This window comes from Hyperolius riggenbachi, chromosome 4 (genome assembly GCF_040937935.1).
Source record: "Hyperolius riggenbachi isolate aHypRig1 chromosome 4, aHypRig1.pri, whole genome shotgun sequence".
In the NCBI taxonomy this organism is placed as follows: Eukaryota; Metazoa; Chordata; class Amphibia; order Anura; family Hyperoliidae; genus Hyperolius; species Hyperolius riggenbachi.
In genome coordinates, this window is record NC_090649.1 from 125,690,967 (window position 1) to 125,713,818 (window position 22,852).

The following is a 22,852-nucleotide window of genomic DNA, read 5'->3' on the forward strand; positions in this document are numbered from 1 at the left end:
AGAGTGTGGGTGGTGTGTGTACACTCAGACAGTGAGTGCACGCACGCAGGAGCTAGTAGCCTATGGACAGTGACTGAGTGTCCTAGACTCCTAGTACAGTAAGAGTAAGTAGTAACAGTAAGTACAACTAACTAATTACGATAATCAATCAGCGATCAGAAGGAAATGGAGTGTGGGTGTGTGTACACTCAGACAGTGAGTGCACGCACGCAGGAGCTAGTAGCCTATGAACACAGTGACTGAGTGTCCTAGACTCCTAGTACAGTAAGAGTAAGTAGTAACAGTAAGTAGAACTAACTAATTACAATAATCAATCAGCGATCAGAAGGAAATGGAGTGTGGGTGTGTGTACACTCAGACAGTGAGTGCACGCACGCAGGAGCTAGTAGCCTATGAACACAGTGACTGAGTGTCCTAGACTCCTAGTACAGTAAGAGTAAGTAGTAACAGTAAGTAGAACTAACTAATTACAATAATCAATCAGCGATCAGAAGGAAATGGAGTGTGGGTGTGTGTACACTCAGACAGTGAGTGCACGCACGCAGGAGCTAGTAGCCTATGAACACAGTGACTGAGTGTCCTAGACTCCTAGTACAGTAAGAGTAAGTAGTAACAGTAAGTAGAACTAACTAATTACAATAATCAATCAGTGATCAGAAGGAAATAGAGTGTGGGTGGTGTGTGTACACTCAGACAGTGAGTGCACGCACGCAGGAGCTAGTAGCCTATGGACAGTGACTGAGTGTCCTAGACTCCTAGTACAGTAAGAGTAAGTAGTAACAGTAAGTACAACTAACTAATTACGATAATCAATCAGCGATCAGAAGGAAATAGAGTGTGTGTTGTGTGTGTACACTCAGACAGTGAGTGCACGCACGCAGGAGCTAGTAGCCTATGAACACAGTGACTGAGTGTCCTAGACTCCTAGTACAGTAAGAGTAAGTAGTAACAGTAAGTAGAACTAACTAATTACAATAATCAATCAGCGATCAGAAGGAAATGGAGTGTGGGTGTGTGTACACTCAGACAGTGAGTGCACGCACGCAGGAGCTAGTAGCCTATGAACACAGTGACTGAGTGTCCTAGACTCCTAGTACAGTAAGAGTAAGTAGTAACAGTAAGTAGAACTAACTAATTACAATAATCAATCAGCGATCAGAAGGAAATGGAGTGTGGGTGTGTGTACACTCAGACAGTGAGTGCACGCACGCAGGAGCTAGTAGCCTATGAACACAGTGACTGAGTGTCCTAGACTCCTAGTACAGTAAGAGTAAGTAGTAGCAGTAAGTAGAACTAACTAATTACAATAATCAATCAGCGATCAGAAGGAAATAGAGTGTGGGTGGTGTGTGTACACTCAGACAGTGAGTGCACGCACGCAGGAGCTAGTAGCCTATGGACAGTGACTGAGTGTCCTAGACTCCTAGTACAGTAAGAGTAAGTAGTAACAGTAAGTACAACTAACTAATTACGATAATCAATCAGCGATCAGAAGGAAATGGAGTGTGGGTGTGTGTACACTCAGACAGTGAGTGCACGCACGCAGGAGCTAGTAGCCTATGAACACAGTGACTGAGTGTCCTAGACTCCTAGTACAGTAAGAGTAAGTAGTAACAGTAAGTAGAACTAACTAATTACAATAATCAATCAGCGATCAGAAGGAAATGGAGTGTGGGTGTGTGTACACTCAGACAGTGAGTGCACGCACGCAGGAGCTAGTAGCCTATGAACACAGTGACTGAGTGTCCTAGACTCCTAGTACAGTAAGAGTAAGTAGTAACAGTAAGTAGAAGTAACTAATTACAATAATCAATCAGCGATCAGAAGGAAATAGAGTGTGGGTGGTGTGTGTACACTCAGACAGTGAGTGCACGCACGCAGGAGCTAGTAGCCTATGGACAGTGACTGAGTGTCCTAGACTCCTAGTACAGTGAGAGTAAGTAGTAACAGTAAGTACAACTAACTAATTACGATAATCAATCAGCGATCAGAAGGAAATAGAGTGTGTGTTGTGTGTGTACACTCAGACAGTGAGTGCACGCACGCAGGAGCTAGTAGCCTATGAACACAGTGACTGAGTGTCCTAGACTCCTAGTACAGTAAGAGTAAGTAGTAACAGTAAGTAAGTAGAACTAACTAATTACGATAATCAATCAGCGATCAGAAGGAAATAGAGTGTGTGTTGTGTGTGTACACTCAGACAGTGAGTGCACGCACGCAGGAGCTAGTAGCCTATGGACAGTGACTGAGTGTCCTAGACTCCTAGTACAGTAAGAGTAAGTAGTAACAGTAAGTACAACTAACTAATTACGATAATCAATCAGCGATCAGAAGGAAATAGAGTGTGTGTTGTGTGTGTACACTCAGACAGTGAGTGCAGTGCGCACACGCAGGAGCTAGTAGCCTATATGAACAGTGACAGTGAGTGTCCCTACGGGTACAGTAAGAGTAAGTAGTAAGTAAGTACAACTAACTAACAATAATCTATCAGTAATCAGAAGGAAATAGAGTGTGTGTACACACAGACAGTGAGTGAGTGCACACACGCAGGAGCTAGCTAGTAGCCTATAAACAGTGACAGTCAGTGAGTGTCCTACTCCTAGTACAGTATAACTACAATACTATTAGTAAAGGACAGCAGAAATACTGGTATAGATGAGAGAAATAAACAGAGGACAGCTGCCCACAGAGGCAAGGCCCCCCTGAGGCCTAAACCTGTAAGCTTGCAGCAGCTGCCTGTCTCTAATGTAACACACAAGCTACTAACTAAAATACAATGTCTAAATAACTAACAACAATATAGGTGTGTATAGGAGGTGTATGTGAGCAAAAACACTAGGTAAATGACCACAATAGAGCTCTTGCTAAGCCAAAGCACAAAGGAGCAACTCTCTCTCTGTACAAGTCTCAGGCAAGCACGGAGAAACGTAACATGGCGGCCGCTATTTATAGGGTAGGGGCTGGCCAGGGTCCCCCTCTGTGATTGGCTGCCGTCAGAGGGCCTGGGAGCCCTCTGATTGGCTCTAAGGACATCAATCTGGGCTATGACGCTATTCGAGCTCGGTACCGAGCTCGAATAGCGCCGGGTTGCTCGAATAGCTCGAATAGTGAATGGGCTATTCGAGTGTACTCGGATAGCCCATTCGAATAGCTCCACCTATTCGGAGCTCGAATACCGAGCTCGAATAGCTGAAAAAGAGCTCGAATATTCGAGCTACTCGAATATTCGAGCTCTGCTGAGCACCACTGGTGCTGGCCCAGTGCTTGATGGATAGTATCCCCCGAAGTGGCAAGCACGGTCAGAGGGTCAGCGCATGCGTCCATCAGTTTATTGGTCTGGCGTTCTGTAACGATCGGTGAAGCACAGAGAGGTCTGATTACCGGTGATCTGCAGTATCACGGGGAATACAGACATATACCAGATTATAAGTGATCTGCAGTCTCACCAATAATCCAATATACTAGCTAACCTCTGTTCACCTGAGTAGAGTGTAGTGTTTTGGTGTAACAGTAACAAGCCTCAGCGCAGTCGGAAGTACTGCGCTGATTCCTTCCGCAGATCTGGACTCTCCAAGACGGGAGGAGTCAGACTGATAGTAGGAAGGTTAGTCTGAAAGTGACACTCAGGAGGAGATGCCACTGACAGGACGGGGAACCGCCTCCAATAGTGAGGTCGGTTCTCGAGGTCGGACAAGCCAGGTCGATAAACACGGACAGATAAGGTACAAGATCAGGAGGCAAAAGCAGAGTCGAAGTACAGGCAAGGTTTGGCAACAGGGTATCAGATATATCAAGGTACAAAATCAGGAGACAGAAGCAGGGTCCAGGACGAGCCGGGGTTCGGCAACAGAGTATCAGAGATATCGAGGTACAAGATCAGAGTTCAGGAGGATAGTCGAGACAGGCAAAGGGTCATAACAGATAATCACAATCAAACTAGTACTTTAGCTATCAACAGAATCTAGCTAAGTGTAGGATTACAGCTCCAGCTGGTCCCGACACACTTGCGGATCTGACTACGGATCTGAGTGCTCCCACGTATGTGATCGCACGCCAGACAAGGAACAAGTGAACAGCCAGCAGTATATATACTCAAGGACTTTTCCAGGACCTCCCTAATTGCTGAACCAATGAAAGTTGTGGAAAATGTCAGCTGACCAGCCTGGTCAGCTGACTACTTCTGGCTGTTATATAAGCTCTGTCTCTGTGCGCGCGCGCGTGTCACTCTGAATCCTGGTGGACTATCAGTCCCAGCCACACCAGAACTGTCTTGCAATGTATCTTGAGCACCACGCGTGGGGGCCGCTTCCAATGCGGATTCCGCCGTTTTTAATGCGGATTCCGCCGCTCCCAATGCGGATTCCGCCGCTCTGCCTAAGCGGCATGCGGCGGTTTTTCCGCGTTGTGACGCCCTGCTGGACGCGGAAACAGCCGCCTCACCTTGAGAGAAAGCGGCTTTTCCGCGTTTCCTTACAGTACCACTGTTATATTGACTGCATGTGTTCACCACACAGATAAGGAATCATACACACTTTGGAATTTATACACTGTCCTTGCTCATTAGGTTTCGTAAAAAAACATCTGTCTCACATTGCAGCAAAGTTCTGATGACTTTATGTACAATGTTACAAACAAAGGAGTCATAGGTTGAAAAAAAGTTGTAGACTTTCCCTTATTCAGCAATCCCTCAGAAGAGATTCCTAGATTCTTATCACACACAGGCTAGTGACCTTATGGTGTCTGATTACGGACACAGTGGAGTGGGTAAGATTGATGTCTGACTGTCGCTGCCTCATTGAGAGCTTGTTGTCTCATACTGAGTCCAAGATCCTGTAATACCAGTATCAGTCAGTGACATTCTGAATGTTTTGCCAAAGTTACAGTGAATACTATACTTTATGTTTAGCATGTCATTGTTGTTCCTCCATATAGCATGTGCTCTCATGTAGTAAAATAATAAGGCTGTGTGTGTATTTATGTACTGGAAGCAGAGCTGCGACGAGGCACTTGTCGACTGCAAGGGGCTGAAAGAAGCTCCGGGTAAGTAGATCTGGGGGTAGCATAGATTGCCTGAAGTTTCCTTTTAAGTTTAAGTGTTTTTATCTGCATGGGGAAAACACATTGGTCCTCAATTTTCCTGTGCAGAGAGCGAAGGAGGTGGGGGTGGGGTCATCCAAAGTTTCGCAGGGGGGCCCGGTGATGTCTAGTTACGCCCCTGTCTGGTGGTGCCTAACCTAACCCCCCCCCCCCACACCTAACACTAAGGACTCTCCCTGCTGGGGTCACCCACTATGCAAATTAAGGCTACAAATTGCTAATCGCGGCTATTAGCATAGCATCACTATGGCTCCTCCCGATGCCCTTTTTACTTGCTTCAGCATTTGGGCAATTTTTGCACAGCCCAAATGTCTACCATGCCTCTTCTCACTGCTCACAATCAAACTCATTGTTTCCTTTTCCACTTGATATTAACTCTTTATTTTCAATAGACCATAGACCATTTATACATTTCTGAAAATTACATTGTGAAAATATGAACAGATAACAATATCCTTTTGAAGATGAAAAAATAAATGGTCTTATTAGTATTCAAAGTGAAACATCTTCTAAACTTCAGCACAACGTCGTGGAAGTGAGTTTCAGGAATCCTTTCTTATTGCTTTGTTCCTCAGCGTATAGATGATGGGATTTAGTATTGGGGTGCCAAAGGTAAACATCAAAACAAAAAACTTATTTTTATCCATGGTGTAAGCTTCCTTAGTACGGAAATAAATGAAACCAAGACAAGCATATTCCACTGCAACCACAGTAAGGTGTGAGGAACAAGTGGAAAAGGCTTTACGTCGACCATCGGTAGTGCGGATTTTCAAAACAGCAGAAATAATATACACATAGGAAATAATCAACAGAATAAAGGGAATGGTGAACAAGCCTATTCCTAGGAGGAAGGTGGTAGCACCTGCTATGTACTCACTCAGTTCATCAGCACTGGTTAGAGCTAAAACTTGCCCTATGTCACAAAAAAAATGCTCAATCTCAGTTCTGCCACAATACGGTAGACTAAACACGCAAGACACAAATGTGAGTCCTAACAAAAAGCCTATTGTAAGTGCCAGAATTAGAAATCCTACACATGCAGCCCAACTTATAATGGTTTTATAGCGCAGAGGTTGACTTATGGCAATGTAACGATCATAGGCCATGACTGTTATAATCATTATTTGTACAATTCCAAATACATTTGAAAAAAACATCTGAGCGGCACAGTTATTATATGAAATGGAAGACCTGGAACTCAATAAGTTGCACAAGTACATTGGGGTGTGGAGCCGAGCGTCAACTTTTATCACTAAAATCAACAGTACATTTCCACATATGATGATCATGTAGAGGAGCAGAAAAATGGTGACGTACAGAGCTGGATATTTGCTGGATCTTGCGGAGAATGCCAAAAAGACAAATTCCTTGGCTGAAGTCTGGTTACAGCTTTCCATTCAATTCCATTAAAAATGTTGCAGTGAGGTCTAAAAGAAAGAAACATAGGAGGTCCTAGTCAACATTATTGTCTTAGCTGAAGCACCTGTGGTCCGATTTGCTGAATGTACCAACATACTCCTCCACTTGCACACTCTGCATTTGTGGACGGTTGGGACAGTGTCATGATCTAACCATCACATGGCCACAATTGACTGGTTGCTGCATGGGCAAAGCTACAAATCATCATGGTCCCCCTTCCCCAGTGAAAAGCTGCATTACTACCCCAATTCCCCAATGGGGGGACACCCGGGATAATAAAGTTAGTTTGATTACCATTCCCCAGTTTTTTTCTCTGTTTTTTGTTAAATGACTAATGTAGAAAGAAAGTGAAATAAAGGCATAAAAAGAACCTACTGCATTAGTGTAGCAGCTAGATATTCACTCCACCCGGTGTAAAAGTGCTGCTCATGAGCCTCATGCACCCCTCTAATTCCCTTGCACTTACCAAATGCAGACCACCTCGGACAGCAGGTGGATCTGAGGCTTATTACACAATTCCAATAGACAGCTGCTGGAAATATTCAATAAATCCTTTAATCCGTTTAAAATTATCAAACAAAACAAGGTAAAAAAATAGCACAAAGAGTAATCCAGCTTCATAAAACAATATCTTACAAAACTCTAGATTGCACTTACGCAACCACAGGTGAATTTGGGCTTATCAGTTGAGCGGTGCTTAATAGACTTACCGGAGTACACTATCCAGTCCCTCCTCACTATCTCCATGCTCCCGCCAGCCGTTTGCTCAGGTTTGTTCCTTACACCTTCCTGTCTTCCTGGATTGTTTACGTCAGGCACACTGGTGGAGAGCGGGATTGTGGAGATAGCGAGGAGGGACAGAACGCTGTACCCTGGAAAGTCTTTTAAAGTGACACTAAAGTGAAAACAAAAATTATGATATGATGAATTGGTTGTGTAGTACGGATAATCAACAGAACATTAGTAGCAAAGAAAATATTCTCATATTTTTATTTTCAGTTGTATAGTTTTTGTTTTTTTTTAATAACATTGCATTATTCTCTAATATTTGCAGTTTACACACCACTCAGTATTCTAAACGATTTTACAGAGCAGGCCAGTGAACTTTTGAACTTTCCTCTGCAGAAAAAACAAATTACAGTGACAGACATTTGAGATAATAAGCTTCAGAAGACAGAGTGAATTTGAAAGTCATGGAGCTCAATGGCTCTTTTGCATGAATAACAACTGGAGTTTCTTAACTCCTGTAATTACTGTACTGGAAACAATATTAGACTCAAATCTCTGCTGCCAATGTTTTGTTTTTTAGCTGTACTACACATACAAATCATTATATCATAAGTTTATTTTCACTTAAGATTCCCTTTAAAGGGACTCCGAGCTCATAAAAAAAATGAAAGTTGTACTCACCTGGGGCTTTCTCCAGCCCAGTGCTGGTCGGGAGGTCCCACGACGGCGTCCTGGCTCTTCTCCTTCTCCCCGCTCCGGAATGGCTGACAGGCCGCAGCCCGGGCGTCACTCAGCCGAGTGTCGGGCTGCTCCTTCCGCGTATGACGCGGATTACGTCACACGGCGGCCGGCGTGGCAGTACGGCGCATGCGCGCTTTGATCGCGCATGCGCAGTACTTTCACGCCGGCCGCCGTGATGACGCGAGGCGGCCGGTGTGTGATGTAATCCGCGTCATACGCGGAAGGAGCAGCCCGACACTGTCGTCCGGGCTGCGGCCTGTCAGCCATTCCGGAGCGGGGAGAAGGAAAAGAGCCAGGACGCCGTCGTGGGACCTCCCGACCAGCACTGGGCTGGAGAAAGACTCAGGTGAGTACAACTTTCATTTTTTTTATGAGCTCGGAGTCACTTTAAGCACAGTGTGACTGATATGGGCAAATTCACCTGTGGTTACACAGGTGCAATCTAAAGTTTTGCAGGAGATTGTTTTTATGAAGCTGAAACACAATATGTGCTATTTTTATGAAAGAGTTCCAGCAGGTGTCTCTTGAAATTGTGTAATAAGCCTTAAAGGGAACCTGAAAATTATTTAAAATAAACACATGACGTACCTGCAAATGAATATTTCGTACTAACCTCACCATCATTTCATGAATGTGCAAGGTAATCTCCATGTTTCCCTATGGCTCAAGTGGGTGATATTACAGTTTAACTGTGTGCTGACCAGGAAGCTGTTAGGGGGTAATGGCCATTTTTCAAATGGAGGACGGAGAAATCCATTGATCACAGTGGACAAATGGGACGCAGGAGAGGAGAAAGAGATTAAGGAGTAGACTACACAGGAGGTAAGTATGACCTGTGTATGGTTATTTTGACTCTTTAAGGTGGCCACACACGATACAATAAAATTATCCGATTTTACAGCAATTCGATAAGTAAGATCGGATCTCCCAAAAAAACCCGAAAGTTTTTTTTTAATTGACTGAAAAATCCGATCGGATTTCCCTTTTTTCTTGATTTTTATCAATCCGAAATGCTGTACATTTTTTCTTACATTTTTGCTAAAGATTGTATGGTGTGAGTTAGATTGTCAATTTATTAATGTACACACTCTAGCAAGTTTCCAATCATTTTTATCATAATTGGGGAAAAATGTAACACATAGGTATCTGGTACATTGGTCATATTTTTGAACTGTTACAATTAATCAGGAATTGAACAGATATTTGAAAAATTATATTGGGTGTGGCCACTTTTATGCTGTAAATACACAATGGGCTTGATTCACTAAAGCTTGCTAAGTGTTAGCACGACAGTGAAAAGCCCCTTAGCACGTGCAAAGTGTCTTTGCACACGCTAATATGCACGCGCAAAGTGTAGCGCTGCGCGGTGCGCGTGAAACGTCGCACCGGTGCGTGTGGAACGTCGCAGCGTCCGCGTGCAAAATAGCCTGATAAGCGTACTTTGCACGCGGTCGGTGCAACGTTTCGCGTGCGCATCGGTGCGACGTTTCGCGCGCACCAAATAGCGTGCCATCAGTAACAGCTTTGCATGTGCAAACTACTTAGCACCCTAGTTTGCACGTGCAAAGCTTTTAGGCGTGCTAACTGTGTTAGCACGCTTTAGTGAATCAAGCCCAATTTTTTAACAGATAGATGGCTCGATAGATAATTTCTGACAGGTCCGATCTGATTTTGATTGTTTTTCTGATCGATTTTCTCATAGAAGTAAATGGAAATCGATTGGAAAAACGATATCAATCAGAGTATATATCCGCCAGTAAATCTGCTGAAATAACTCATTGTGTATTCCCAGCTTTAGATCCACTTGCTGTCTGAGTTGGTCTGCATTTGGTGAGTGCAAGGGAAATAGGGGTGTGCTGTGTTGTGGACACAGAGCATGAGGCCCAGCTACAGCACTTTAAAGGGACTCCGAGCACCTCTCATGGGCATGCCTTTAAGGCAGACGACTTCCAACAAATGGTCGTGCTATGACCCCTTTGGAGGAGCCTCTTGCAATGGCCATGCGTGTCACTTCCTCTTCCTGCTTCATTCAGTGATGCACTTCTCTAACAGAGAAGACAGGGGTGACCAGGAAGTTATAACATAGCCAAGATGGCAGCCGCGATATTTAGACTGAAAACGAACGAAAACTATTTGGTGTAGAACGGCGATTCAGGCAGCAAATGAAAAAGGAGAGCACAAGCTACAGAATGGTATGCATCTTTGCAGTACTGGTCGGAGTCTTAAAGAGAGTCTGAAGCGAGAATAAATCTCGCTTCAGAGCTCATAGTGCTAAAACGCCGCTATCCCGCGGCTAAACGGGGGTCCCTTACTCCCCGAAATCCCCTCCGAGCAGCGGGGGATCTCTTCCGGATTGAGGCAGGGCTAACCGCCGCAGCCCCGCCTCACGCGCGTCTATCAGCCTCTCCCCCGCCCCTCTCAGTCTTCCTTCACTGAGCGGGGCGGGGGAGAGGCGGCGATGCGCCGCTGATAGACGCGCTGTGAGGTAGGGCTGCAGCCGTTAGCCCTGCCTCAACAGCAGCAAAATCTATGACCAAGTTGGTCGTAGATTTTGCAGGGGTGGTTTGGGGGGTCAGGGACCCTCGTTTAGCCATTTACATCTGTTTGCCTAATTGTACTGGGAAGTACATCAAGATGAACAAAGAGAATTGTTCTGTTTAACCCTACATCCCCTTTACTTAGTCATTGGATATAATATGACAGAAAACCAGATGTAGCATATGCAAGGGGAATCACCACACAGCTCTGTTCCCATCCTCATATATTTCCCTGCCTGGCTCTTCAGAAAGTCTCTCTGCAGCTGGAATGTCCCGCGCCGTCCTCCGATGCTCCGTTCCCTGCCACCGGTAACCTGCTAATTATTTGTCTAACTGTGCGCCTGCACAGTAAGCTTCCAATGACGAGCGAGGGAGCGAGCACGTGCGTAGCCACGGCCGCACAGCTACAGTTCTATTCATCTAGTTAGACGAATAAGTAGCAGGTTACTGGCGGCGGGGAACGGAGCATCGAAGGAGGACGGCGTGGGACATTACAGCTGCAAGGGGCTGGTAGAAGCCCCAGGTAAGTGTCGGTTTTATCTTTTTTATGGTGGCCATACATGGTACAATAAAAACATTGGATTATCCCGTTTATTTGATCTAAATGATCGAATAGAATGAAAGTTGAACATATGTTTTTTTTCGATCAAGAAATTCGAACAATTATCCAATTTTTTCGAGAAAAATCAGATCGGACATGCTGGAAAAATCTTTATATTCGATCTAACGGAATAATCTAACTAAATTATCTAATCGAAAAAAATGAAGAATTGTACCATGTATGGGCACCCTTATACATACCAGAGAACTCCTTTAACAAGATTATTAACACCAAAACCAACTGGGTACATTGTATCATATCATGGATTTCTCAAAACCTGTCCCATGTCTCCCCTGAAGCTGAATTAGGGTAATATCACATATTCTGATTGTTACCTGTCATGTTATGTACAGATTTGGTTATATAACGCATTACAATTAACCTGCTATAGTGTGTTTATTATAAAGCATAGTGTAGGTACCTGTGTGAGTTTTTACTGTAGTTTTTTCTTCACTTAAAGTAAAAAAAACAAACAAATATATACCATACATTATTTTCAAAACAATTTTCTGTTCTGTGAAAAAAAAATCTAAAGAGTAAAGCAGAAAGAAGGGAGAAGTGTGAATTTAGAGATTAATATAATATACAGTGCATGTCCATTGTTGGTCAGAGAGGAAAGTGGCACGCCCACCCCTCTTGCACAACATACTGGCTACAAGACAAGGCATTAAATAAAACACAAAAATCCTCCTTGGCTTGATCCCTCTGTTTACCAATCCCCATTGGCAAGCAAATGATTTGTTTTAATAAATCTCCTGTGTTGATTTACTAAGAGGATATTATATAATTAATAACTATACAATACAATGAAGGGTAGTTATAATTTGGCTATTGGGCAAAGGTAAAATATCTTTTACGAAGCTAAGACATTTCAAAGTTTAATAAAACTATTTTGGTAGTACATAAAAAGTTGTAGACCATCACATGTTGGTGCCACAGAACGTAGTTTTGTGGTACTTGACACTGACTGTGCTGAAGCATGACCTTACTGCATACCTATGAATTCTATTTGACAGTTCCCATGAGGATCGTAGCATCACCCAATATGTTAGTATAGCAAAGGAAAAGTCCACTCAAACTTTCCCAAAAACTGGGAGCATGAATCAGTTGCTTCAAACTTATATCTTTAAAACATATGAAGCATTTGCTCCCTGATGTACGTTAAAATGCCCAGATGGGCAGATTTGACCAAGAGACAAATCTCTTTCTAATTGAATCTGATGCTGGCCAAAATTCACCCGTTGATTTTCAATAGGAATATTTAAATTGCTGCCATTCTTACACTGTTAATAGCAGTTAAAGTGGACCCAAATTAAAAATACAAGATTTCAGAAATAAAATCTATTTTCTAAATTATAATAATAAATAGCAACCTTTTTTCAGCTGCATGATGACAAATATAAAATATTCTACATTTATTGGAGGAACCCCTCCCTTCGTTTCAAATTGCCGGGAAAAATCTGGCAAACTGGTGGAGTAGGTGGTGTCCGGCAATGGAGGAATTGCTAATGGCTGCCCCCAGTATAACCCTAGTTATGAAAAGAGAAGGGTGAAAAGCATGCACTGAAATGCTCATAGGCTTGAAGGAGTGTTTATTTATCTTTGTATGTGTTAGAGTGGTGCAACTAAATATTTTTAATACAAAAAAATGTTTGGTTTGGGTCCGCTTTAATAGCCTCAAACCTGGTACAGTTGGTCACTGGGTGACTTGGGTTCAAATTCAGGAAGGGTCGGAGCCAAAAACAGCCAATAAGATTTGTTTCATTTCAATAAGAATATAAAATTATTGTATGTCAAGGTTAGAAAAAGTGGGCTGTGCCAACAACTACATTTTTTACATGGGTAAATATAAACTGCAGCCATTCTTACACTGTAAATGTCAGGGTTCTAAAATTTGACACAGTTGGCCACTGGGTGATTGGGTTTGATATTCAGAAATGTGGGTGGAGCCTACAACAGCCAAAATTCACCTATTGATTTTCAAGGGGAATATTTACATTGAGGGCCCAAACCTGATACAGTCAGTCATTTGGTGACTGGGGTCCAAATTCACTAAAGGGGGTGAAGCCACAAACAGCCAATCAGATGAGTTAGATTGATTTCAGCCATTCTGTTATTGGCAGGTTTCTCAAACTTGACACATTTGGTGATTGGATGACTGGGATTAATATTCAGGAAAGTGAATCTGGTACAGTCAGTCACTGTGAGACTGGGGTTTAAATTCTGAAAAGGGGGCGGGCCACAACCAACCAATCACATTTGTTTAATTTCAATGGAAAAATGCAACTTATTGATGCCAAGGACCCCAAAGCTCATAAACTTGGTCATTTAGTGACTGCATGTCAAGGTTAGAAATAGTGGGCGGAGCCAAAAACAACTTTTTACATGGGAAAATATAAACTGCAGCCATTCTCACACTGTTAATGGCAGGGTTCTCAAACTTGACACAGTTGGTCACCAGGTAACTGGGGTTAATACTTTGAAAAGTGGGTGGAGCCTAAAAAGCCAATCAAAATTTACCTGTTGATTTTCAAGGGAAATATTGAAACTGCTGCCTTTCTTACACTGCTCATGGCAGAGGCCTCAAACCTGCTACAGTCGGCCATTAAGTGACTGGGATTCAAATTCACTAAAGGGGTGGAGCCAAAAACAGCCAATTAGATTTCTTTGCTGGATAAACTGCTTTAATTCACACAATTTTGATGCCAGGAACCCAAAAGCTCACAAACTTGGTCATTGAGTGACTATGTGTCAAGGTTACAAAAAGTGGGTGGAGTCAAAAACAAATTTCCCTGGGAAAATGTAAACTTCAGCCCTTCTTCACTGTTAATGGCAGGGTTCTCAAACTTTGCACAGTTGGTTACTGGGTGACTGGGATTAATATTCAGAAAAGTGGGTGGAGCCTAAAAAAGCCAATCAAAATTCACCTGTTGATTTTCAAGGGGAATATTAAAATTGCTGCCATTCTTGCACTGCTAAAGGGAAAGTTGGTAATTGGGTCATTGGGTTCAAATTCAGAAAAAGGGACGGAACCACAAACAGCCAGATTTGTTTCATATCACTAGGAAAATACAAATGATTGATGCCAAGGATCCCAAAGCTCACAAACTTGATCATTTAGTGTTTGTGTGTTAGGGTTAGAAAAAGTGAGCAGAGCCAGCAGAAGCCGAATACATACCGGGGCAACGCCGGGTCATCAGCTAGTATAAAATAAAAGTGTGGAATATACTGTATTAAAAAGTCATTTTTAGGAGAAGAAGGATAGATATAATTGTTTATTTCATTAGTTTTATTCACTTCGGGTGTCCTTTAAGAGAGACGTTTCTGGATCCTGTAAAGGATTCACACTCCATTCTACAGTCCACCATTGCTGAACACGGACCTGCCAAAGAAATCCAACAAGCTCCTGTTGGATCCAGAAGCTTCCCTCTCCTTAGGTAAGTATTTGATTTTTGACTCAAGGTTCACCTTAGGTTCTCTTTAAGATGTCTGAGAATATCCAACTCAGCACTTCCTTTTATATGAATATAAGTAAATATAAGTACACACACCTATGTCAACATCACTGAACTTGAACCACAAACTGGTTGGTGTGGGCTAAAATTCTGGGTTATCTATTTTACTATACATCTTTTCTGGCCTTAAGGTTTAACCATTTCTCCTAATATTTTTAAGAAAGGTAATATCTGGGCACGGGAGACAGAAACCATTAGTTGGTTAACTGGTTAATGATGGCTGCCATGGAAAAACCAGACTGAGGTCTATATTTGCCTTTTCCACATTTATCCAGATCATACCAGCATCTTCAATTCTCCAGTCTAAAGGTGTATACATTGGCAGAATTACTGTCACCCACAGAGATTGGAACTTAATTCCTTAGGTGATCACCTACTAAGAAGCAGGAAGGGTATGTAGGGGGATAATATCCTAAGGCAAGATGATCCAACACTCTAGATTTTTCAGCAACACATTGGGACAGCTGTACACATACTAGTCTCAGAAGTTTGGACTTGCGTGTTCATGTACCTCTAGATTCTTAGAATATTGCCATCTATCTGGTGCTTTGTGTCTCCTTTCCTTTTTGACAAAAGAATATTATTTTATAGGAAACCCTGCACCCATATATTGAACCAATGTGTTCCGTGCTTTACACCATGTGCTGGGAAGCTTGTTTGGTAGATTTTTTAAAATAGGAATAGTTTCTTGTGTAAAATTTTAATTTCAGTAATTTTCACTCTTCCCAGTATAGTGAAATGGGGTTGATCCTAAATTTTCTATAATTTCTTTTATATGTCAGCATAATTATGGTATGTGTCTGTCAGGTTCTCACTAGAGATGGCCCAAACGGTTTGCCGGCGAATGGTTCCAGGCGAACTTCCGGTGGTTCGCATTCGCCATACAACGCAAACTTTTGCGGAAGTTCGGTTCGCCCCCATAGTGCATCATAAGGGTCAACTTTAACCCTCTACATCACAGTCAGCAGGCACATTGTAGCCAATTAGGCGAAACTCTCTCCTGGAGCCACTTCCCCCTTATAAAAGGCAGGCAGCGCTGGCTATTACACTCACTCGTGTGCCTGCATTAATTAGTGAAGGGACAGCTGCTGCCAGACTCTCATAGGGAAAGATTAGTTAGGCTCTTGTAGGCTTGTTAGCTTGCACCTGGCTGATTGTTATTGCTAAAATAGCACCCCTCAACAGCTCTTTTGAGAGCTAATGTTCTCCTGATTTGTTTTTTTTTTGTGTTGCCCACTGACACTGCATTATACATCCCTATCTGTTGCAGCTGGACCTTGGTAATTGCTATTACTGTGCTAGCCAGGCCCTGCCTAAGTATCTATACTGGGACACCTACCTATGCCTACCTAACTACTGGGGCACCTACTTACCTATACAGGGACACCTACCTATGCCTACCTACCTACCTATACTAGGGCACCTACCTATGCCTACCTACCTATACTAGGGCACCTACCTATGCTTACCTACCTATACTGGGACTCCTACCTATGCTTACCTACCTATACTGGGACTCCTACCTATGCCTAGCTAACTACTAGGGTACCTACCTATGCCTATCTACCTATACTGGGACACCTACCTATGCCTACCTACCTATACTGGGACTACTACCTATGCCTACCTACCTATACTGGGACTCCTACCTATGCCTACCTACCTATACTGGGACTCCTACCTATGCCCAGGTAACTACTAGGGCACCTACCTATGCCTATCTACTTATACTGGGACACCTACCTATGCCTACCTACCTATACTGGGACTCCTACCTATGCCTAGCTAACTACTGGGGCAACTACCTATGCCTATCTACCTATACTGGGACTCCTACCTATGCCTACCTACCTATACTGGGACTCCTACCTATGCCTAGCTAACTACTGGGGCACCTACCTATGCCTACCTACCTATACTGGGGCACCTACCTATGCCTACCTACATACAAGAAGATAAAAAGGTTGTTGCTTCATTGTGGACAGACCAAATTTGATCAGCTGGACAGTCACTGTTGTTCTATCATTGAGCTACCACAGCCCGGTGACCATATGGGCTTGAAAACCGCTATCACCATGGTGCGCACCAGTCCAGCACGGCCGTCACTACGCAAACAGCTGTTTGCGGTGCGTTACACAGTGAGTTTGGTGTGTCAGTGTGAAGCAGTACTCTAATTACACTCCCTGATTGATGTATACACATGCAAGATGTTTTAGAGCACTTTAGTCCTGCAATTTAGCATTCAATGGGCTTGATTCACAAAGCCGTGCTAACCTACTTAGCATCTTTGGGCGTGATAAGCAGGGTGCTAAGTAGGTTAGCACCGTTTTGTGAATTACATCGCGTGCAAAGTCCTGCGCGCAAAACTTTGCATGCGCACAGCGCGGTGCGCGCGAAACGTTGCACAGAGGTGAATGGGCACTTCGTGCACACCATGCTGCGCGTGATCAGAACTTATCTTGATAAGGGGCTTATCACAAACGTGCTAACAGTTAGCACGACTTTGTGAATCAAGCCCAATGTGATTTCTGCCCTTAAAACGCTGCTTTGCGTCAAATGCAGATTTTTCCCCGGAAGTTTTGGCATCCATCCCACTCATCCATGCCCCCCTCCAGGTGTTAGACCCCTTGAAACATATTTTCCATCACTTTTGTGGCCAGCATAAATGTTTCTAGTTCTCAAAGTTTGCATCCCTATTGAAGTCTATTGCGGTTCGCGAAAGTTCGCTCGAACCGAAACTTTTGCGGAAGTTCGCGAACCGTAAATCGGAGGTTCGGGACATCTCTAGTTCTCACCTTCCCATCGGTCCTGTGCCAAGCCCAGCTCTTCCAGAAGCCACTGGACTTCCTATGTTGTCCATTATAACATCCCCAGAGCCCATGCATGACTCTGATTCCCTTTTGATGGGAGCTCTCATCCACATGCCCATCTTATTTGCTTTGGCAATGGTATTAGCCACTGGAGGAGAGTCTTGCTTTCAGGTGTGAGAGTGGCCAATTAGTGACTCTCTATGTCTACTGTGACATTTAGTTTCACTTGATTGATCTCTCCTAATCTGCCCCAGTTAGTCTCCTGCCACCCATGGTACTGGTTAGTTGCTAGTGCCAAGCTGCTGGGTGTGATTTGGATTAATTACTCTGCTGGATCCCTGACCATGTATTGGATTGTCTCCTGTCTTGACCTTTACTATCACAAATTTGCTCCTGTTTAATATCTGGTTTATCTGTCTGCAAGGCTGGATTTATACTTTTTATACCCTAGGCCAAGTATTTTGGTGATCCCCTTCCATGTACACATGTGCAGCAGTACCCCTCCCATTCAATGTACCATGCGATCTTGGCCCCTCTTGTCCCCCCTTACCCCTTTCTCCCCCCCCCCCTTTTCCTTCTCTTTTCCCTCCCCCATCCCCCAACTGCATGGGGAAGAGAGTTTCTGGTCCACCCACTGTGATAATACTGTTACTACCTTCAGTTAAATCCTTAGTCCTTCCTCCAGCCCCTGGCAGCTGATATGTCCCTTGCCGCAGCTCCGGTGTCCCAGGATCCCCTCCATTGAAGATGACGACCTCGCCAGGTCGGCATCTTCTGTGCCCGTGTGAGCACAAAACTACTGTGCCTGCACAGAACGCTCCAAACCATGTGAGCGAGATCGAAGGCGCAGAAGATGCCGACCTGCCGAGGTCGGCAGCTTCAATGGAGGGGATCCCGGGACACCGGAGCTGCGGAGAGGGACATATCGGCTGCCAGGGGCTGATTTTTTTCTTTTAAATTGCTCGAATGTGTACTTTAAATGCTATTCCTTGAGCAAGGAAACATGTATAGCACAGTGGATTGTTTGCTGCCAAATATGTTAGGTTTTCAGGTTACATTCTACCTTTCGTAAGATGATATCTTTCCAGCATATTTATAATTTGTAAAGCAGTGGCACATTGTACCTGCCAGGACACACACTGAGCCTACTATGCCTTTGTGGAGGGAGGGGAAGAGAGAGACTAAAATGACAGTTGGAGAAGCTGATGTGAGCAGGTGATAACTCATCTGATTTAACGGTCAACTTATTAGTGGACAGACAAGGAAAATTGTGGTTGAAAGCACTTTTTAAAGAAAACCTGTACTGAAAATTAAAAGTCAAAATAACCATACACAAGTCATACTTACCTGCTGCATAGTCTACTCATCAATCTCTTTCTCCTCTCCTGCATCCTGTTTGTCCACTGGGATCAATGGAATTCTCCGTCCTCCATTTTGAAAATGGCCATTACCCCATAACAGCTTCCTGGTCAGCACACTGTTAAACTGTAAGATCGCCCACTTGAGCCATAGGGAAACATGGACACATCAGTTCTCCTCTCAGTTTTAACTGACAGCAACTGATATATAACTGACAGCAACTGATAAATTTCAGTTCTGAAAAAATGTTGTCAGAACTGGAAGGGATCACTGTAGGAGCAAAATGGTGAGCTTCTGAGAGGAACTGATGGCAAAGTAATTATGTAATGTTCATTTGAAGTTACCTCATGTGTTTATTTTAAATAATTTTACTCAGTACAGGTTCTCTTTAAGTATAGGGTGTACAAGTGCTGTTTTTGTTTCATCGTGTTTGTATCTGGGTATCAGAATACTACAGTTTTTGTTGTAGTGGTCTAATACTTCAACTTACATCTGAAAATATGTCTGAAGAAGGGGACTAGCATCTTAAAAGCTTGCATTACGAATCATTTCAGTTATAAATTAACAGGTATCATCAGGCCCAGATTTACATCGAGCCTCACAGGAACCTCTAGGCACAGATGTCCTGTCACCCTAGACTTCCCCTCCGTAAACCTACAATCCCCCTGCCAAACCGCACTGCAAGTGTGCTGGCTGACCCAGCTGTCACTTCTCCCTTACTTCTCTAGATCGGAGTAGGTAGCTACAGATGCCATTTAGTATTAGGTAGCTAGAGGCAGGGCTGTGGTGTCGGAGTCAAGGAGTCAGAGAGATTTTTGGTTACCTGGATTCGTAGTCGGAGGTTTCATAAACTAAGGAGTCTGATTTGTAGTTGGATGATTTTTGTGCTGACTCCACAGCCCGGGCCAGTCGTAACCTCAGTGTTAAGCAGTTAGAGGTAACCCAAAGTATTAGATAGCTAGAGGTGCCCGCACTTGGAGCTAAGTCTGGTCAATGGAATGCTGAGAGTCTGGTGAGTAACCACTCATTTACACTTCACTTGGAACTCTGCATAGGAAAGAGAGTGAGGCACTCTGGTAGGAGAGCGCCTACAGTGCCTTATGGTAAACCTGGCCCTGGGTATTATTTTTACAAAATCTTTCTTCCCTAAATACATAATTCTCGTAGCTAACAAAGTATGGAAATATTGACTTCAGTGAGCAAATCAATATAGAAACTGTATAAATGGAGAGGGGAACCAGGCTCATAGGTATTCAATTCAAGCATTATTCATCCATAAATTCATTAAAAGCACACTACAGACATATAAAGGACAGCAGTGAGGGTGACAGGTCACTCTGCCGAAGCTCAAGTCAATGCACATTGGCTGACAGATTGCTGCTTGTACCCTCACTGCTGTCCTGTATATGTCTGTGGTGTGCTTTTAACCAATTTATGAACTAATAAATAGTGTATGCAATACCTGGGTGCCCGGTTGCCCTCTCCAATTGTCGGATTCTTCCTCACCGTGATCAAACTTTATTTAAAGGAGCACTACAGTGAAAAACTGTAAAATTTAAAATCTATGCAAACATATACAAATAAGAAGTACATTTTTCCAGAGTAAAATGAGCCATAAATTACTTTTCTCCTATGTTGCTGGCACTTACAGTAGGCAGTAGAAATCTGACAGAAGTGACAGGTTTTGGACTAGTCCATCTCTTTGTAGGGGATTCTCAGGGATATATTTATTTTCAAAAGCACTTAGTGAATGGCAGTTGCTCTGTCCAACTGCCAAAAAACTGTGTAGCGAGCAGGGAACCTGGCCAGCATCATTGTTTGAATCCTTTTAGGGAATATATTTATAAAGAATAAAAGCCTTTCTGAGAATCCCCTATGAAGAGATGGACTAGTCCAAAACCTGTCACTTCTGTCAGATTTCTACTACCTACTGTAAGTGACAGCAACATAGGAGAAAAGTAATTTATGGCTCATGTTACTCTAGGAAAAATGTACTTCTTATTTGTATATGTTTGCACATATTTTAAAGAGACTCTGAAGCGAGTTAAAAACTCGCTTTTTAGCTTATAATCAACATGGGCATGCTTGCCCCAGCTAAAACGCCGCTATCCCGCAGCTGAACCCCCCACATCCCATGGTCTTTACCCCCCAAATCCCCTCCGTGCTGTGCGGGGATTGCTTTCTGTTGAGGCAGCAGCCCTGCCTCCATGCGCGTCTATCAGCGCATATCTCCGCCTCCGCCTGCCCCTCTCAGTCTTCCTTCACTGAGAGGGGCAGGGGGAGAGGCGGAGATCCGCCGCTGATAGACGCTCAAGGAGGCAGGGCTGCAGCTGTTAGCTCTGCCTCCATTAGCAGCAAAATCTACGACCAAGTTGGTCGTGGATTTTGCAGGGGGGGGGGGGGATTTGGGGGGTAAAAACCCCTCATTCAGCCGTGGGATAGCAGCGTTTTAGCTGGGGCAAGCATGCCCATGTTGATTATAAGCTAAAAAGCTAGTTTTGAACTCGCTTCAGAGTCTCTTTAAATTTTACAGTTTTTCGCTGTAGTGCCTCTTTAAGCACCCTGCCTGCTAAACATCAAGTGACAGCATCTTCTTTTTTCTACGTTGCAAATATAGAAATTGTATGTTTGCATATCTTGTATATATAGTTCCCAAATCACTGCACAATATTAGCCAATTTTGAGCTGTTGTTGGTTTGAAAACCGCAACTTTGCAAGCTTCACAATGATTTTTTAGAAGTCAGCTTGATGAATCCCTTCTTTATAGCATCATTTCTTAAAGTGTAGATGACAGGGTTTAATATTGGGGTCATGAATGTGAATGCCATGACAAATGCTTTATTTTTGTCCAGTGCATAAGCTTCCTTTGGTCGGTAATAAATAAATCCGAGACAACCATATTCAACAATGACCAGCGTGAGGTGGGACGAGCAGGTGGAGAAGGCCTTACGTCTTCCTTCGTTAGTACGGATTTTAAGAACAGCATTGATGATGTACATGTAGGAAATAAGCATGAGAATAAAGGGGATAGTGAAGAAGGCAATCCCGATGAGGAATGAAGCCGCCTCTGCGGTATAGTGCATTGGCGCATCAAGGCAGGCCAGATATAATACTTGACCCATGTCACAACAAAAATGCTCAATTTTGTTTCCACAAAAAGGCAGGCTAAATATGGAATAGATAAGTATGATTCCTAAAGCTACACTAAACGCATATGCAGAAGCAAGAAAGATTCCACAGATATTCCAGTTCATCACCATTTTATAGCGCAGAGGATTACTTATGGCAACATAACGGTCGTAAGCCATTATTGCAATGAGGATTATCTGCACGGCTCCAAAAAGAATACTAAAAAACATTTGTATGGCACAGTTGGCAACAAAAATGAAAGACTTGCTACTCAACAAGTTGCGCACGGTCTGAGGGACGAGGGTAGTAGTGTAACATATGTCAAGATAAGCTATGTTGAAAACGAAGAAGTACATTGGGGTGTGAAGACGAGAGTCAGTCTTTATGACTAACATCATCAATATATTTCCACAAATAATGACACGGTAGAGAAGCAGGAAAGTGGTTGCGAACAGACCTGCGTATTTTATTTTATTTGAGAAAGCCAAAAAGATGAATTCTGTGACTACTGTGTGGTTCCGAGTTTCCATAAGTTTCTACAAAATTAAAAAAAAATGTAAATAAAGTTTACACAATGGAAAAAGTTAGAACTGCTCTTAGACATATTTTAACACAGGGGTCTCAAACTTGCGCCCGCGGGCCATTTGCGGCCCTCGATACAATATTTTGTGTCCCTCGCTGGCAAAAGCTTACTTATAGTTCGCTTCAGTGCTCCCAAGTAATCCGCTGCATCCCCGCCGCTAAACGAGGACTGCAAAGCCCCCAAATCACCTGGGGGGAAATCCGCCGGCATTTCCTGGAAGGGGCAGAGCTTTCAGCTTTAGCTCTGCCCCTCCTGACGTCAAATCGCGGCGCATTGCCGCCTCTCCCCGCCCCTCTCTGTGAAGGAAGAGTGAGAGGGGCGGGCAGAGGCGG

At 43.5% G+C, this 22,852-nt stretch overlaps 1 protein-coding gene across 1 annotated transcript; it reads right to left on the bottom strand.

Annotated features, from left to right (window-relative positions):
• Window positions 1-21,528: 21,528 nt before the first annotated feature.
• LOC137504702 (olfactory receptor 10Q1-like) lies at window positions 21,529-22,332 on the bottom strand. The gene has a single exon (XM_068233288.1). It carries the CDS (start codon window positions 22,330-22,332, stop codon window positions 21,529-21,531), a length of 804 nt encoding a protein of 267 aa, XP_068089389.1.
• Window positions 22,333-22,852: the final 520 nt, after the last annotated feature.

Excerpts from the sequence above, each read along its gene's own strand:
- LOC137504702 (XM_068233288.1), bottom strand. The coding sequence starts at position 22,332 with ATGTTAGTCATAAAGACTGACTCTCGTCTTCACACCCCAATGTACTTC.